Source organism: Corvus cornix, chromosome 4, assembly GCF_000738735.6.
Source record: "Corvus cornix cornix isolate S_Up_H32 chromosome 4, ASM73873v5, whole genome shotgun sequence".
NCBI lineage: Eukaryota > Metazoa > Chordata > Aves > Passeriformes > Corvidae > Corvus > Corvus cornix.
Window position 1 is genome coordinate 6,358,263 of NC_046334.1, and position 12,364 is coordinate 6,370,626.

Consider the following 12,364-nt stretch of genomic DNA (forward strand, 5'->3'; position numbering starts at 1 on the left):
CCCTCCGCAGGCGGCGGCGGCCCCGGCGGGTCGCGGTCGCTGTCCCTGTGCCTCGCTCCGTGTGCCGCCCCCCGCGGCAGCGAGCGGCCGCAGGGCAGCAGGGAGCCGGCGGCGCTCGGCCCGGCCGGGGGGCGCTGACAGCGGCTCCGGGGCGGGGCGGCGAGGAGAGGAGGCGGGTTCCCCTTCCCCCGCCGCGGGCTCCTCGCCTCGGCCGCCCCGGCTGCGGCCCCTCCGGCGGGCGCACGGCCGGGCATGTCCACGGCGCAGGTGTCGGAGCGGCGGGGCTGGGGGGCGGCCCAGGAGCCCCGGCAGCCCGAGCCCGGCTCGCCCCGCGGGGAGGAGGTGGCGGAGGAGGGCGGCCGGAGCAGGGAAGCCCCGGCGCCCAAGGAGAACGCGTGGACGCGGCGCAGAGCCCGGCGGGACAGCCCTTCCCCGCCCGCGGGGCCGGACAGGCGGCTCGGACCGCAGGAACCAGGTGCGGGGCCGGGAGCGTGTGCACGGTGCCTCGATGGCATCGCGGTGGTTTTGGTTTTGGTTTTGGTTTTTTTTTGTGTTTTGTTGGGTTTTTTTAGGAACGAAAAGCGCGTGTTTGTCGGCGGCCGCGGAGCCGGGCCCGTGCGCAGCGCGGCGGGAGCCGGGCCGGGCGCGCTGGGTTTGACATACATGGGCACAGGAGGGAGCGCTCGGGGCGGGGGACACGGCCGGGGACAGGAGCGCCGGGCTGGCTGCAGGTCCCGGGGCTTGCGAGTGGCCACCCCGGCCCGGCGGTGACCTCCGGCCGGCCCCTGGCGCTCGCAGAGAGGGCTGCTCACCCACTCGTCTCGTTTAGCCTCCTTCAGAAATGCCGCTTTGCCGCAGCGCTTTTTGGGCTAATTATGTAGCAAGGCCCTCGGAACGATCCGTTACCTAGGTTCGGTCTCTAGAATGGGGTTGCGGAGGCTTTAAGCACTTACGAGAGCAGACAGTTTGCTCCCTGCTGGGATTCGGTGTGTTTACATCGGAAGAGATGGGAGCGAGGAGTAGCCACGGGATAATTTCCTGGCCTTAAATCACTACATGTAAGATAAAGCTGCTTTATGGCACCATACTGACTGAACAGGCATATGGCTTTACAAAGCTGGTCGTCAAAGACCTGACTTGAAATTGCCAGGCTTTATGCTTAGGCTAGCAAAGTGTTCCTAGAAGTTTGCAGCTTCTTGGAGTATTGTTCTTGGCTGCAAGTAAACTGCTGACCTCAAAATAAATACTTCAACCAGTGCTTCCCGAGAATTTCAATCTCAGCACTTGCTCCCGAGGGCACCTGACAAACCTTTTTTATGATCTCACGGTCACTTTTATCCTTGAATTAAACATGTACTTCCTTGACAAAGAGAAATATATAATTTACAGTTTCAAGTATCCAGGTCATACAAACAGAGACCACATTCTAGACCACAAAATCTCTACTTGGCTGAACAGCAGAACTTTTGGCAACGTATATACCCATCTTTATTATCTAGACTGTTTTGTTTAGGTGTACTGACGCGCTCCTAAGTACATATTTATGCCGAGCTTCCACAGTCCGGCTGGCTGGGCAGTAGCTTGCGGTCTGCTTCATGCATGAAAGGGGACTTGTCACTCGTTTGCCTTGCTGTGGCATAATAACAACAGTGCTGCATCAGAAGCAGTGGGAAAACTGCTTTTGTCACGTTAGCACCTTGTGCTTCTCCTCTGTAAGGTTTGCTTTTCCAGCAAAGATAAAGCTCACAAATAGTTGTCGAAAGAAGGAGGAGGCAGAAGGCAGTGCATTCGTACACTGTGCATGTTGTCTGCTTCATTTCATGATTTTGGAGAGCTTTTTATTGTTTTTCTTCTGCAAGAAGTTGTGCTTACCATTTATGGAATTAATAATTAAACTGAGGAGCTGTACTAGAACATAATTTTCAGTGGCCAGGTGTGTAACTGAGCAAATAAGGGAGTCAGTGTTGCTGGCAGTGGCACTGGTGAGGAACACACACCAGGGCGTGTGTTTTGGTTTTGCCACCACCAAAAGCACCGTGAGGAAGCCACCGTTCTTTCCCTTGTAAAAGACAAAGTAGCTGATCCTTCCTGGCTGTTTGGAGGAAGGAATTGCCATGTGCCTCCACCCGCAACAAGGGATGCATTTTGAAGAAACTAATTGCATGTTGGCAAAGCAAAATCTGTCACACTAGGCCCTTATGAATGTTGTAGTATGGAAATTAGTCATGTGAAATAATAAGTGGATGAGCAGAAATACTACCGGGATGGAATGTAGAACTATCCGTAAAGAGGATAATAAAATGTAAAAGGATCTCACATCAAAGCAGTGACTGGATCCTGTTAGACTTGTTGATCCTGGCTTAATTTGTTAAAAGTTTCCTGAGACATGCACCTATGGTATGTTCAGTGATAGTTACAGACTTGAGAAAATTGGCTCCAGCCTCTCATCTTTGGACTTTCAATTTATCATGGGATAGGTTTGTGACAGAGGCAAACCTGGCTCTTGTTACTGAAGCTGTTAAGGTCACCAAGTACTACCAGGAAAATGTAAAATTTTGCCAGAAGAATTCAGTCAAAGAGTTGTTACTACAACTTACTGTATTTTTGTCTCAGATACCTTTGTAGGTTTTAGTCATTACAGTAAACCAAACACCCAGTGCAAACATATCTGAACTGTTCATGGTGTGTTTGTTACCACAGTTCAGTGTTTCTGGCCAAGCCTTTCATTTAACTTTGCTTTTAAGCAGAATAACTCCAGCATTACACAGCTACTTTTACATCCTCATCTGCTTTTAACTTGTGGGGAACGACTCGTATCAGTATAAAATTGCTGGTGAAATTAATAGGCTTCAGTCTAATTCAGGAAGAATTGTTTCCCTGAGAGAGTGGTTAAGCTTTGAAACACACTGCCCAGGGAGGTGTGGAGTGTCAGTCCCTGGAGGGGTTCAAGAAATCACTCTGCCATGGTTTAGTTGACAGGGTGGTGTTTGGCCAAAGGTTGGACTCGATGGTCTTGGAGGTCTGTTCCAACCTTATTGATTCCGTAATTCTAATCCTGGTGATCGTGGTCAGAGGGAGTGAGCTTTAACAGAGGCTGCCAAGTGATGAAAGGTGCTTCTGTGATGTGCCTCCAATGTATTGCAGTAAGTCCTCACTTCTTTAGGTTGAAACTGTGAGTTACCCATCCTCCACATAAATAATTCACCCAGGATCGAATGGTTGAAATAATTTTATTTCAAAAGTTCTCCCACCACTTCATTTGAGGAAACCTTCAGCACTGCCCTTTTTGTGAGGTTGCAGAAAGGGAATCTGAATGACAAGTTCTCAAGTCTTCATGTGATTTGTATGAGCTGATGGGGGTCTTTAATGATTTATCAAATGGTTATTCAAAAACTGTTCATGAAATTCACAAAAATATTCAATGAAGCAAAATACTTGTGCTGCTGAAGTGGTTGAAGTAGGTTTGCCTACTCGTGTGTGCTTGAATGATGTACTTAATTAAAATAAGTGCACACTTAATTCTTTTATTTTGTGCTCAGTTTGTCTTTCTCCATTGTGTTTATTTCTGAACATCAAAGAATGCATTTTATCTGTTTGATATTTTGGTAGCAGAACCATTTTGCTCTAGTGCTACTGTATAAATCAGTTTGCTTTAGTCTGAGAGCAAAACAGGTTGTAAAGGTACAATTTGGTGAAGATGTACTGTGTTGCTAGGAATAGCAAACCTTAGATTAGTAAATTCATAAATGATCTGATTATCTGATTTTTTGGGTGTATTTAAGGCAGGTGTTCTCATTAGTTCTTATGAATTCATGGAATGCTTTAATAGCAGCTTCTAAAAATTATTCAAAGCAGTATCAGAAGTTAGAGCATTGACAATTTCCCCAGCCCTAAAGGGATTAAAAACATTTTCCTTGCAAAGCTGCTGCCTGTATTTTAGTTGTACATAACAGCATGTGTAATTTTGCATGGTGGGTTTTTGTCTGGGGTTTTTATTCCTGAACTGGAGACCTGTTCTGAGACTGAAACCCACCTCTCTGTGCTGTGGCATGTGCTCCATTAAACTGTGAAAATTTTGGTAGCAATTGAGTCACAGGTTTCAGTTTTCTATGTAGAAGATAAGGCAAAAACGAGCTGAGAAATGAAATATAAGGAAAATAAATAGCATAATGGTGAATCAATCATGTGTTTGGATTCCTCTCCCCTCTCCCCACATCCCCCCATCCCCTATTGCTGGTGTATTGAAAAATTGACTGGTTTTGATCATAAGTAGGTGGAAAGGTGCAGGTGGTGTAACTTGCTGCCTTGGTTAATTGTTCAAATAGTGTGGAGAAGGTCAATCTAATGTAGTTTTTGCTATAAAATGCTAGAACTTTGTAGGGCAGGATGTTAGGATCACAGTTAGGATTTTTTTTTTATTGTTTTGCAGAATCTCAGCTCTAAATCCATGCTCTGGATTTAAATTAATTATATTCTCCAGGAGATTATTTTGTTACATTTGCAATACTTCATCTTTTAAAACAATAGATTAAGCACAGCTTACCTTGTTTAAAATGGAATATACTGTCAAGTTTCAAACTGAGCATTGAAAGGAAAATATTGTACAAGTTCAATGAACAGGCTCCAATTAAGTTTTGTAGAGCTGTCTTGCTGGGTGATTTTATCTGCTCCCTGAAGCACTTCTGGTATTTATGTGATGCCCTTCCTTCACAAAAGGGAACACACGTGCAAGTAAGTCCAAGTAAAAATAAAACCTGAATATTGTCTAGAAAGCCTTACAGCATAAACAGTGTTTGTATCGAAACTAGAATGTCTTCCACCTATATTAATAGACTTTGCTTTCAGAAGAAATTGCCAATATCATGCCTCCCTTTCTAGCAAAAAAAGACTATTCATTTGCAGAGCTTCAAACCATCCTTTTTGAGGTCCTGTTACTTCTGATCCTACTGTCTTGTGATCCTATTGTGATTGTGATCAGGGGTACTTCGGTGACACATCTTGCATACAAACGTTGCTCCTCAGCCATCCAGTCTGCTTTTCCTTCTCTGTTACTGTTGTCCCAGAGGATTGCTGCAGTTTTGGTGGTTCCAAAATTCACCTTTCATTTCTCAGCCCTGTCATTCTGTTTATCTTGACACGCTGCACATGGCATGCTTGTACGGCCTTGTCTTTCTGCAGAAAATACCTCCTGTTAGGATGTGGTCTGTTAGGAAACTTGGAAGAACCGTAATAAAAATGGCTTTGGAGGCTGATTTCTGTTTTCGTGTGAAGGGCATCTCTGCTGGATGGAGTTCAGTGATTGAAAGATGATCATTGGCAATTAAACTGCCTCATCCTTGACTTTATTTATTTCTCCCATGCCCTCAAAACTCTAAAACCTAGCGAGTAAAATCATTGAAGATCAATGAATTCTTTTATCAACACAGCATGCCACTACTGAACAGGTTCCCTTGTAGCCTATCACAGAATAAACCATTTTAATGCAGTTGGGTTGGAATTAACAAGTGAAAAAGTTTTTTTGGAAAGGCTTGTTGAGTTCTGCTGAGACAATGTACTAAAGATGCCATTTCAGGGTTGTGTTTTGGGATATTAAACCAAACCCCTGAGTGATGTTAAGCAGAGGGCTTTTATCTGAACACACTGAACACTGGCTCTAGGCTTGTTTGTGACAGCAGAACAGGTGTGACCTGGGTAAAACCTTTCAGTGATCTGATGTTATGTTCATTTACTCTCCCACCCTCCCTGTAGTTTTTCCTTCCCCTTTATCTTCCCTTTCATGCTTCACGCTGAAGTCCAGCTCCCACGTGATAAGCCCCAGAAAGCCGGCCAGGAAAGACCTGTTAAATTTGGTTTTGAACATGCCTCTTTTGGGAGGACAAGGAACTTTGTGGAGGTGTTGTCAGGTAGGGAAGTACAGGGTGAGATGAGCTCTTTGAGTTCTGAAAGGGCATCATCCACCAGGCGGTGTGTTGCCTAATATTTTCTTTTTGTTTAGCTTGCAAATGCATCTTCCAAGTCTTGCATTACTCCATTCAGATAAGAGAGATTCCTTAAAACGAGTTGGGTCTCATTCTGCTCGATTCAGATAGCTTCCCTGCCTCCTGGAATAATATCCCATGACTAAGGTAGTGCAGCAGCACTGAATTTTACACTTCTGAGTGCCTCGCTACGCCCTGCTGACACACGGAGTAGAAGTTCTGGCCGAACAGTCCTTCAGCAGCAATTTAAGTAAAAGTGCTGTGAGGTGGAAAAAGGGCTTCAGTCAGGTAATTGGACAGAGACATGTGTTTATAGCCACGCTGTGGCCACTCAGCTTACCTGCACGGGTAATTGGCAGGTCTCTTGGAGAAAATTACAAATTTGTTTGCTGCTCCACCCCTGCAGTCGTTTGTCTTGTTTTGTAAAAGGGCAATTAGTTTACTACTGAGTGGCAAGTGAAAATTAGGGTTACACGGTCACTGTGCGTTTCTTAAAGCTCTCAGTCTGAAGTTAATTGAGGTGTGTGTTTTGTCTTTGTTTTAAAAAGGAGATCTGTAAGGAGAGGCAAAAGCGTTCTGGTAAATGGTGATCAGGATTCACTGGATTCGTGTCTGGTGAGATGTCCAAGTTGTATATAGCATATACATGGAATTCATAATTTGTATGACTATAAATTATATTAGAATTTAGAGTGGAATGTGGAGTAAGCATTAGTTTGTGCTTCTAACATTTGCTGTGTATTCCAGGAAGCGGACAGAGAGGCTTTCCAGAGTCACTGGGGCACCAGGGTGGGGTTCCCAGTGTGGAGCGGTGATAAGGGAGATTAGTCACTGGATGTGAGAGAGATAAGGGCTGAGGAGGTGATGTTATCCCCATATAAAATAATCCACTTGTGATTTCAGACACGTTCAGTGTTTCAAGCTTGTCTTGCAATAAAATACTGAATAAGAAGTTCAAGGAATGGTTGTGACTCCCATCTGAATGGGAAAACATGCACTGGGAGAACCAGGGCTTAACAAAAGAAGTTAAGAGATGGTGTCCCCTTAATTCTCAGTGCTAATCTCCAAGAAAAATTGCCAGATGCTGGTGGGTTTTGTTCCCCTGAATTGCCAATGCAAAAAGTAGAAGGCAATTGAGAAGGGTAGGGGAAAATTGCACAGAATAAGAAAATCAGATTCTTGTAGCAAAAGGTAATTGCTTATTTGTTAAGACATAGAAAATTTAAATAGACTTTTGGTTTTCATTGTAGGTTATTGAGCCTAGATTGTTAGGCGCACTAACAGTGCTTATAAAAGAGTTATTTCCAAGTATTACAATAATTCCTGGTAGAAGCATAATGAAGTCTTGATCAGGAGAGCAGGTGGGGTCATTAGTATAAAGTTTAGGCCTTAACTTAGGCTGGTTCTGAAAATGTATGGATGTCAGCTTCATGTTTAGCATAAACATATCCACTGAGGAATTTAGGCATTAAAATTTATCAGTCTTAATATAGTTTTACAGTCATTTTCTCTTTTTGTATTTTCCTTATTTTTTTTATCTTTGTTTGTTCTTGTTTGTTTTGGCTTGATTTTGAGCTACATGGCTAAACTCTATCTGGCATTTGAGTAATTACTTGTAAAAGGAAATTACTAGGAAATTTGGAATATATAATTGTTTCTATGGTTTTTTTCCTTGTTACCGTAATTACCGATTTCATAAATTCTGCCTTATAAATGTAGCTTTTAATAGGAGAACTTACTAAATGTGTATCAGGGGTTTTCTTTGCCACTTGTTAGGTTAAAATACCAGCATTTTCACATAGTCTTGACCTTCTTAGCTGAAAAAATGCTTAAATACAGTGTTAGGCAGTATCTTGTACACCTGGTTTGCGAGAGTATTTGCACTTATGATGAATGTGAGTTTTTCAGTGTCATATACTATTAGTGACTTCATTCACTTAAAAAAAAGTTCATTGACTTTGATATCAAGCCCTCAAAAACACTTGGGTGTAGTATGATAGAGCATGGCAGAGTTGTTAAGACACACCTGCCTTACTCATTTAAAGTGCAGCCTAATTCTTCACCTGAAAATGTTTTTCTTCCTTTTCAGAACTACAAAATTCCACTAAAGGGATAAAAGCGGGAAAACCCAGGACAAGAAAAAGCAGCAAGGTTTGTATTTGTGCCTGTAAATATTCAATATGATAAATAGCTGCTACTGCTCTAATAAAAAGGTAGAAGGTATTTTGACGTTCCAGCTGGATGGAAGTGTTATGTTATGTCTTGATAATAGATAATTTTGAACACAGAGACAAATAAGGAAGGGACATTTGAAATTAGGAGGGTTGCTAAATTGGTGTATCCATGAGGGATAAAGAAAGGCATTTTGGTTTAAAAAAATCAGTGGGATGACATAAAACTGTGAAGAGGCTGCAAAGAGCACAACTTGAGCACAAGTGATTGTGCTCAAGATCGGTTTTGGAAATCCTTTTTGCCTCTTATGTGATGTGTATCCTTTATGTGCATAAAATTACCATTATGACAACAGGAGACACTGAGTCCTTTTATTGAAACATAAAGTTTCTAAAATTTTTACAGCCACCCCTTTTTAGGTTGGTTAGTACCTGTCAAGGTATTCCAAAAATTAAAAGCCTTTAGCAATAAATACCTTTAAGTCACATATGTGTAAGACAGCATTTAATCTGACAATTGTTTTATGCGAGCTCAAAAGTCATAAGACCTCTTTCAAAAGTTGTGTGCTTGTTTTCTGTTGTATATCTTGGCTTTTTAAGAATTGCTTCTTCTAACAGCTGTGCTCTAGGGGGTAGTCTTGCTATCTGAGCCATGACTGACATCTTCCCTGTGTCAGAAAGGGCTAAATCAAGGAAGGAATACAAACTGTTTGTCACCTTTGCAGGCCGATGATTTGGGTGATATCGCAAGCTGGCCGACACCAAGTGAAATAGCAAACAATGAAGTGAGTATCCTTTGTTATCCTCAGTATTTTTTTTTTTTTTAAACCATATTGGCTTATCTGTTTAACACTGTTCCCCCCCAGAATGTGCTTTGGGTGTTGGAGGGTTTCAGTGGAAGTTTTGTCAGTAATTCAGGTTACTGGTGTGTGCTGAACTGTTTGCACTGGTACTGGAATTTGTTAGTGGTCTGCCACGGACATGTACATAAAAATGTGCCTTATTTTTTAACTCCACTGCTTAAAAAGTTTCATTTACCTTTTCTGCTGTTTCCATCTATTTGTGCACAGATGAGGAGGCCTTTGGAGCTGTGAATGCGCTGCCCTCTCTTGTGGCTCAGAGCGCTTTGTGCCTGTTGTCTGAACACAATTTAGTTATTCTTAGTTATCTTATTCTTCTGATATATTTTCCCCCTCCTGGGTTTTAAGTTAACATCTATTCTGTCAAATTATCTTCCTTTCTCTTTATCTCAAGTGATAAGTGCATAATGTATTTTAGACCTCTCTGATGCTATTTAAAACAAGAAGAGAGCACAAGATTATTTGAAATGGTGAGGTGCCATTTCACTCTGCTCTAGCTCTGCAGCAGGATCCCTGTGGTGCTTTTACTGTGTTCTTGGTGAGGGAAACCAGAACATTTGGGTTCAACAACATGCATTTTATAACTGAAAGTGTCCAAATTCATGTAGTGTCTGTAAAACAAAATGACATTCCATTTGTACTTAAACTTAGCTTATTTGTCTAAGGGAAGGCTTTGTGTTCAAATTAATTACAGCACAGTACTGCAGTATCTGCTGTATGTACTCCAGCAGGTTCAAAGCTGTCTCCACAATATAGGAAAATTCTTTCTCTTTAGCAGAAATGTCTGCAAGACTTCGTGTTTTGCAGGTAAATATTATCTGGCCATAGAATGATTTGGGTTGGAAGGGACCTTTAAAGGTCTTCTAGTCCAGCCTCCCCAACCCATGTGGAAGGGACATCTTCCACTTGATCAAGAGGCTCAGAGCTTTGTCCTACATGACCTTGAATGTTTCCTAGGATGGGACATCTGAACACCTCTCTGGGCAACCTGTCCCACTGTTTCACCACTCTCATCATGACAAATTTCTTCCTATAACTTGCCTGAAACTCTCTTAGTTTAAAACCATTCCCCCTTGTCCTGTTGCTACAGGCCATGCTAAAAAGTCTGTCCCCATTTCATAATCCCCCTTTAAGTGCTGAAAGACCATCATAAGGTCTCCCTGAAGCCTTCTTTTCTCCAGGCTGAACAATCCCAGCTCCCAGCTTGTGTTCATTGGAGAGGTGCTTCAGCGCTCTCATCATCCTTGGCCTCCCCTGGACTCTCTCCACCAGGTCCATATTTTTATGTTGGGGACCCCAGAGCTGGAGGCAGCACTGTAGGTGGGATCTCACCAGAGTGGGGCAGAGGGGCAGAATGCCCTCCCTCCCAGTATTCTGTAAGACCAGCTTTTTAAAGATAATCAGTCTGAACAGTAGATACTAGTGAGAATATTTCTTTCTTTCCTATAAAATAAATTTTCATATCTGAGGGATTGATTAATGATTTTTGTGCACGCTGTCATTTTACATCTTCTGTTAAAAACCAAAAACTTTCTTTTCTTAATCTAAAAATTCATTTTATATTCTTGCCAAGTTAGCAGAAAATAAAGCTATTTAAAAAGATGCTTTATAAAACAAGACAGTTCTTAAAGTTCACCCTGCTGAAGAGGCTGAGAACAGGTAATAAAAAAGGAATTTTAATAGGTAAAGGAAATGTGCACCTCCTGCTAGCAGCAGCTGTACTGCCAGAAATAATTACCTGTGTCTCTTACAGTGTAAGACTGTAAGTCACAGTAAGAAGCCAACAAATAGAAGAGAAAAGGAGGAGAAATCTGATCAGAAAAGCAGTAATGGAATCAAGGACAATCCGGAGGCAAAGCCAGATGGTCCGGCAGAGAACACGAGTGAAGATGAAGCTCAAACGAATAACCAAAGGAAAAAAGGTGAGCTAAGGCACTGTGTATGATGCAGTAAGTCACTGTTGATACAGCTGCATCGATTCCAGCTGAGTGACTCAAGAAAGCTTCTCATGATTTGCATTTGCTGGGTGAATGCAGAATATGTTGCTGTCTCTGTGTGGAAGCCTCAGCCAGGCTGCCTCTCTCAGGGTTCGGAGCGTTCTGCTTAGTCTGGTAGGAATTCTGGGGGAAAAGCAGCTCGTGCCCTGTTGATGGTCCTTGGAGCTCTGACAATTTCTGGAAGATTTTGTCATGGCTGTACAAGCCAGTACTGTCTCTGATATATTTATTTCCCTCGATAGGTAGCACTGTGTTAATTTAACTTAATATATATATATGTGTGTGTGTTACTGCATATACACTAGCACATCAGTTTTCATGTTCTGCTGTTAGCTTACACATTGAAGTGATCATTTGAAAACTAAGCCAGGTTATTTGCTTCCTTTCGATCCAATCTCTTACAAAGAATGGGAAGCAAACCTGATTCGCATTTGGTCAGGAGATTGGAATAGGCTGGAGAAACAGCAGAAAGAGTTTCAAGATCTTGCTGCCATCAGCTGCTTTTTTGTCTTGCTGCCCTGCTGGTGTTTTTCCAGATCCTAAAGACCTTTGCTGTTTAGATTTATTAATATATATATATATATATATATATATATATATATATATATATATATAAAAAACCAAAACCTATATTGCTTTTAATTTTTTCAGTCTAAGTGGAAATCTAAAGCAAAGCATTCCACAGGTAAAACGTGTTTTTCTTCCCCCCCCCCCCCCCCACGCCCCGTGCAGATAGCACATTTTGTGTACTTGCTTATATTTCTTAGCCACAAAAGAATGGACCCCACAATACCAATCAATACTATAGTTAAATGAATTGTTAGTGGATACTTTAGGCCATAAAAATAAAACAAAATACTACAAATGAAACAAAATGAAGCTTTGCTAGTAATTTTTGATGCATGTGAATGAACTTTGAATATCTTGAGGTGAAAATACAGTATCACAACTAAATTCTCAGGAAAATTTGTATGATCTGTGATTGAAATCTTTATTGTGATGGTTAATTTTATATGGGTTTTTTTTACCTCAATGTTTCATATACAAGTTGTGGAATTACATAGCAATGAATTTACTGTCTATATTTAACACTGACATAGCTATAAATTTTTGGCCATGGAGCATCTAAAATTCACCTTTATTTCTTATATTTGAAGCTTAGGTAAGGTTACCTTTGAGTTTGAGAAATTCTTGTTTACTGCATTTATTATTTAGTCATTTGTAATATCTTAAAATTTCAACATTAAGCTTCTCCCGCTTTTTAAAACTTGAAATTAACTGTTGCTAGTTTTACAAGAAGAATTCTATAGAGTCTTTTCAGGAGCTGAAACCTCAAGTGTTAGTATAACTAAGAGTAA

At 41.8% G+C, this 12,364-nt stretch overlaps 1 protein-coding gene across 2 annotated transcripts in view; it reads left to right on the top strand.

Moving 5' to 3' along the window:
- Positions 1–237: 237 nt before the first annotated feature.
- Positions 238–12,364, top strand: part of LARP1B (La ribonucleoprotein 1B) — a 28,969-nt gene continuing 16,842 nt past the window's right edge. For both annotated transcript variants that reach the window (XM_039551682.1, XM_039551683.1), the window contains exons 1-4: positions 238–475; positions 8,068–8,129; positions 8,875–8,934; positions 10,763–10,931. In XM_039551682.1, the coding sequence (XP_039407616.1) occupies positions 253–475; positions 8,068–8,129; positions 8,875–8,934; positions 10,763–10,931 (514 nt within the window). In that variant the 5' untranslated portion in view covers positions 238–252. The remainder of the gene's footprint in view (positions 476–8,067; positions 8,130–8,874; positions 8,935–10,762; positions 10,932–12,364) is intronic.